Here is a 6,000-nt window from a genome sequence, read left to right on the forward strand (position 1 = left end):
CAGGTACGACACTACTATTTACACAAGTTCAACACATTGCCGGTGCACTACTGAATAGAATAGAATAGAATAGATTTTTATTCAAGTAGAAGTAAGAGAAGTAGAAGTAGATAAGTGGTTTTGAATTGTCAAAATAATTTACCACTGGTTCGGAATGCCGTTCCTACCGTGAAGAACCAGCAAGAAAATCAGCGGTTGCTCTTTTTTAACTGTTCAATTTACAAAAATATATCATAGTATAAAAGCAATTGCAGCCCCGTGCATTGCTGGAGCGAGTCAAATCCATGTTTTTTTATCATTTACATAATCTTCGATTGTATAATATGCTTTTTCCAGGAGCATACTTTTAATAGATTTTTTAAACTTTGGTAAAGGCAAGTCTAAAAATAGAGCATAGTTTTCCTCTCGGAATAAGAAGGGTTTGGCCGACCACGCTGGCCAAGTGCGGATTGGCCGAATGCATACACCTTGAAAACATTATGGAGAACTCTAGGGGCATGTAGGTTTTCTCATGATGTTTTCCTTCACCGTTAAAGCAAGATTCCGAAAATTTGATGACCATCTGCTTTTGCATTTATAATATTGGTATGGATGTCAATAGTCAAGTAGTTTTAATTTGTGCACAATTCAGTTGCTAGTTCAATCTAGATTATAACAATCAGGTTGGCGAAAAATTTGCCGCGGTCAAGGTCTGCTCGCTACCTACTAATCGATGGCCACTGGCTGTTCGACAACTGCACACACAGAAATATAGCCCTTATCTCTGTCGCAATAAATGGGAGATTCCTATGAGAGGGCTGTTTACTAAGTACGTGTGACCTAACTAGTGTTAGGTTAAGTAGAAAGCGCTAGGACATTGACTTGATTTGGTCAGGTGACTTAGTTTTGATCAACTCAATGTTGCTTTAAAAACCGGTCAAGTGCGAGTCGGACTCGCATGCGAAGGGTTTCGTACCATCGTACAAGATATACCTAACACCTTTATGTAGAACTCTGCAAGTTAATAATGGTCTGCGCCATCTACATGTGATTCAGTGAACTAAATTTTTTGTGAACACATTTTTTTTTGTATGATTTAACCACAAATTCACAGTTTTCGGATTTTTCCTTTACTTGTGCCATAAGACCTACCTACCTGCCTTTCAAGATTCTAGATCAACGGGAAGTACCCTATATAGGTTTTCTTGATGGACATACAGACAGACAGACAGCCAAGTGATCCTATAAGGGTTCCATTTTCCCTTTTGAGGCATGGATCCTAAAAAAAAAGAATATTAGCCACGTTAATCATGACTTATATTCCCCTTTCCCCTCCAACTAAGCGTAAAGTTTGTGTCAGGAGTAGATACGACAATAGTGCAACAGGGTGGGTATAGCCGAACTAAATAAAATAATATTCGAAAGTAAAAACTTTTTATTACACAAAAAAAAAATACAAAAACATCAGATTATATTTACTACAGCAAGTTGAGGTGAAAATCGATCTTATTACTACAAGTGACTGACGAAAGATATAGTCAAACACCAAGATCAATTTTATTATTTGATTATTATCATTGATTATTATCTAATACCTGGGACACACAATCCAGCTAAGTACCTAAGAGTGGAGTACTAGTCCAATTTCGAGAAAGAGGTTACCCGCTGAATCCAACTCGGGCGGGCAGCCACGGGCAGCTCGAGATGTTTCTAGTCCAAAGTGCTTGAAGACCAAAGTCTTAGAAACGTGCGTGTTGCCATTGATGACATAATATGGATACGAGACATGATCGCTAACTATGGGTCTCATATAAACGCTCGGAATCACTCAGCGTCAGCGGGCGATGGAGAGAGCTATGCTCAGAGTCTCTACGTGATCAGATCAGAAACAAGATCCACAGGAGAACCTGAGTAACCGACATACCACGGGTCGCTAAGCTGAAGTGACAAGGCAGGGCCTAAATATCTTTTGATTACTTTGCTTTCTGTTTGTAAATAGCCGACTGCTTCGATTTAGTTCTATAGAAAAGTGTTTTGTGTACTTCGGTTGCACATCATTATATCACTGATCGCTGATTTGGCAATAATTGCTTTATCTACCATACCTACCTATTTGAAATTCATAATTGCCTTTGCCTTTGAAGAATTTTGCTTTAGTGCCACACACAACCGGGAAAATCAAAACATTTAATTACATAACTGTTGAGTGTTATTATGTAAAAATCATTAGACAAACGTTTGTTACAGTCAACACTTGCTTTTTCTTTCCTGCCTTTTGGGCAATTTGTAATTTCTCCTTCTTCGATGCTTTTTGTGGCGTTCTTAGAAAATCGTTTTCGCAACAGTTGTAAAGAAAAAAAATAAGTACTTACCTACTTAACAATTCAATTTACCATGCTCCTATTACAGCAAGCTCTTTATGATACAACCTTGGGCGATTGATTGAGCTCTAAATCTATAACTTTATAATAAGCGAATGTTTTGCAATAGGCTCGTAAGTCGTAAATAAATGGGAATTAGTTTGCGGCGAGTTAATGCATTTTAGTTTAGGGGTTTTTGGTGATCAGAAAGCTATTATGTTCCACCCAGGAATCTATATATTATACCTTCTACTCGTGGCTTGCTGTGAGGGTGGCTTACTTAGATGTTGGAATTAGTCTGGGTGGCATCGACCTGCGACCGCTCCGTTTTCTTTTTCATCTCGGGCCTTCACCCAGTGCCGCGGTCGCCGCTCGCCTTGTGGAAATCGAATGTCACGCCCCAACGCCCGATTCGACTACAATGCGAATAATGAAATAGATTTGACGAAACGCTTTATTAGGAAACTTAATACAATTTTCTTAACGCTAAGTATAAAAATAATAAAGAATATACAGTTCACGATACTTAAATAGAACATCACAGGTCGCTTTCGATTTCGATTCGGATGACGCCGGACTCGGCTGCCGGATCGCGTCTCGGCATCTCGAAAGCTTTCGAGTCCAAAGTTTTTTGTAATAAATAACTATGATTATGGCGGGTGTCGCGCGTCGCTGCGCGTCAGGGCTTCTTGGGCTTCTTCCGCTTGACGGTCCTGACGAGCGGCTGGTTGTCGTCCACCTGCACGTTGTGCGCGTGCACGTAGTTGTTCTTGTAGCCGGTCTCGCGCACGCGCGCGTTGGGGCTCAGCTCGTCCGCGCGCTCCTTCTCGCCCGATCTCTCCTTCTCGCTCGATATCTCCGCGTCGGCCGAGCCCTCGCTCTCCTCCAGCCGCTCGGATTCGCCGTCCGCCTCCTCGGATCTCTCCGACTCGTCCGCGCCGTCCTTGTCCTCAGACTGTTTCTTCCCGCCCTTCTTTTTGGTTTTAATTCTCTCCGGGTCGTCTCGGAGCCTCTCGTGGTCGTCCAGGAAGTGGCCGTCGCCGTCGGGCGCGCGCTCCAGGCGGACCACGTCGGGGTCGCGGGTGGGCGGGGGGATGGTGAGGCCGCGGAAGTACTCCTCCTCCCGCGAGATGGGCAGCTTCTTGCCGTAGTAGTCGAAGTCCCCCGCGGTGTAGTGCTTGTATATCGACCGAGTCTTCCGCTTGATCTTTCGCCTGCGCTTCCGCTTCGGCTGTTCCGTTTGATATATCGCTTCGCTGTTCTCCGACTCGGCGTCGGAGCCGCGGCGGTAGGCGCCGGCCGCCGGGCTCCGGTAGGGGCCGTAGCCGTAGAAGCCGTCCCCGTCGGAGCCGCGGTAGTTGTACTCGTAGGGCTTGTAGAGCGAGTCCTCGTCGCGCTCGGGCCGCTCGGCCGACTCCGGCCGTTCCCGGTGTAACTTCCTCGGTCGCTTCTCCTTGTAAATGGGAGGCACTTGGACCGTCACCGTATCTATCTGGTTGGGATTCTTTTCGGTCGGAGGCAACACGCGCGGCTTCAGTCGTCGTCGCGGGTTCAGCGTCGTCGTCGTGAACTCTTCGTCGTCGTCGTCGAGCGCGGGCTGCGGTTGCGCCTGCGCGTCCGACGCCTGTATAGATTGATACCTTTCGTCGCTTCGGTCACTCTGGTCTCGCACCGGGTTAGCGAGATTACGATCGCCAAAGTGCACGGAGCGATAGTCGAACGCGGGTGTTTTCTTCATTTTCTTTTTCTTCTGGTCCCAGAACTTGTCGACCGCGGAGCCGAATTCCCGCACTTGCTTGCTGCGTTCGCTCGAATCCAGCATGTAGTCGTAGTCGGCGTCCAGAGCGGGCTGCGGCTGCTGCGCCTGTTGCGGCTGCTGCGGCGCGGGCGGCGGCGGCTCGGCCGGCTCGGGCGGATCGTCGTACGACAGATAATCGTTGTCGGCTTGGTGCTGGTCCGCATTTCGAGCGTCGATCGTTTGAATCTTTTGAGTCACTCCGTTTTGTACGACGAAGGCGTCCAAGTACACTCGCGGCTTGCGCGGCGGCTCGGGCGGCAGCTTGGCGGCCTGGGGCCGGATGGCGACCACGGCGGCGGCGGGAGCGTCTTGCTGCTGCAGCTCCAGCGTCTGCTCCGCGGGCTGCTCCGGGGGCGCGGCCGCCGCTGTGGTCGCCGGTTTTCTATTGAAGTTGAAGTCCAAACGGAAGTCGGAGGAGATAGTTTCGAGATTGGAGTCCGCCTTGGGCGCGGGCGCGCCGCAGGGCGCCGCGGTGGTGGGGTTGGCGCGCCCGGCGCCGCACGGGGGAGGCTGCGGTTTCGGTTTCGGGCGCGGCTTGGGTTTGGGTTTCGGGTTCGCTCTTGGCTTGGGGCAGGGGGGCGGCGCCGGCTTGGGTTTGGGCGCGGGCGGAGGCGGCGGGGGCGCGCAGGGCGGCGGCGCGGCGGCGCGGGCGCAGGGCGCGGGGTCGGCGGCGAGCGCGAGGGGGATCTGCAGCGGCGCGTCGGGGCTCTGCGGCAGCGGCGCGTCGATGCCGGGCACGGGCGCCAGCGGCGGAGGGAACACCACCTGCGGCGCCTTGCGTGCCACGTTGTAGCCCAGCACGTCGGCTAGGCCGCGGAACACGATGTCGCCGAAGGTTCGCTTCTTGCGCACGACGGGGTCGCCGGCCGTGTCATTGCCGGCGGCGAGGGCGTCGTCGGTCTCGACGATGGTCTCGTTGGCTATCCTGGCGATGGCGCGGGTCTGGTTGGCGGTGTCGGCGATGACGAACACGTCGGCGGCTCGCGCGACGGCGACGAGCAGCAGCAGCAGCAGCGGCGTCGCGCGCGGCATGGCACGGGCTAGTGTCGCGCGGGTCGGCGCGCGCGCAGTTTTGTCGCGGCGACCGTTGCCCAAGCGTCACGCGTGAGCGCGCCGCCCTCCCTCCATTCCTCTTCGCTAACACGACATAATCGATCCCGATTTCCGAGTACACCACTCATATCGAACGAAGTACCTGAGGGTAATGTCATTAAATTCATTGTATGAAATAATATTATTGTTCTCAATCAACGAACTGATTGCGGAAAATTTTCTTGAGTAATCGTCAATTTCTTGAGTAATCGTTCATCGTTTTTTCGTTAACTTAACGTTGAAACTTTCAAGCACCTCTTTTAAAATAACAGAAAATAGCATTTAATGTACACATCCGCGTCAACGATCGATTTATTCTTTATATTGATCTACATAGACGAATCCAAATGGAATGACAGTGTGAATGACTTCATACATCTTTGAAAACATTATGGAGAACTCTCAAATAGGTATGCAATTTTCCTCACAATGTTTTCTTCATTATTAGGTAAAAAGCAACATAATAAAAGTTAAAGGTGCGTGCCCTAAGGAACAGGACTGAACCCTGGACTTGCCGACCAGGAGACCGACACCTTAACCACTAGCCTATCATCGCTGATTATTATTATTTTTGGGTTATTATTGAAGATTTTTGGATTGAAGATTTAGCAAAACGAGCTGCAACGTGTACTTGTGATAAGTATTACATTCTATATCTGGTTTTACCTACTCTATGGCTACTTCAATTTACAAGTTTACTTACATCGAACTTTCACGCGTTTCCAAAGTCAACAATCACGGCCACAGCTGACCTCAAGGAGGCATTGATAA

At 49.4% G+C, this 6,000-nt stretch overlaps 1 protein-coding gene across 1 annotated transcript; it reads right to left on the reverse strand.

The window, feature by feature from the left end:
* Nucleotides 1–2,779: 2,779 nt before the first annotated feature.
* Nucleotides 2,780–5,338, reverse strand: LOC123873076 (translation initiation factor IF-2-like). The gene has a single exon (XM_045917760.1). The coding sequence runs from the start codon at nt 5,167–5,169 to the stop codon at nt 3,019–3,021; it is 2,151 nt and encodes a 716-aa protein (XP_045773716.1). The 5' UTR covers nt 5,170–5,338; the 3' UTR covers nt 2,780–3,018.
* Between the last annotated feature and the right edge of the window lie 662 nt (nt 5,339–6,000).

The sequence above is a fragment of the Maniola jurtina genome, chromosome 16 (assembly GCF_905333055.1).
Source record: "Maniola jurtina chromosome 16, ilManJurt1.1, whole genome shotgun sequence".
NCBI classification, from domain to species: domain Eukaryota; kingdom Metazoa; phylum Arthropoda; class Insecta; order Lepidoptera; family Nymphalidae; genus Maniola; species Maniola jurtina.

Coding starts and splice junctions, on each gene's coding strand:
- LOC123873076 (XM_045917760.1), bottom strand. CDS start 5,169: ATGCCGCGCGCGACGCCGCTGCTGCTGCTGCTGCTCGTCGCCGTCGCG.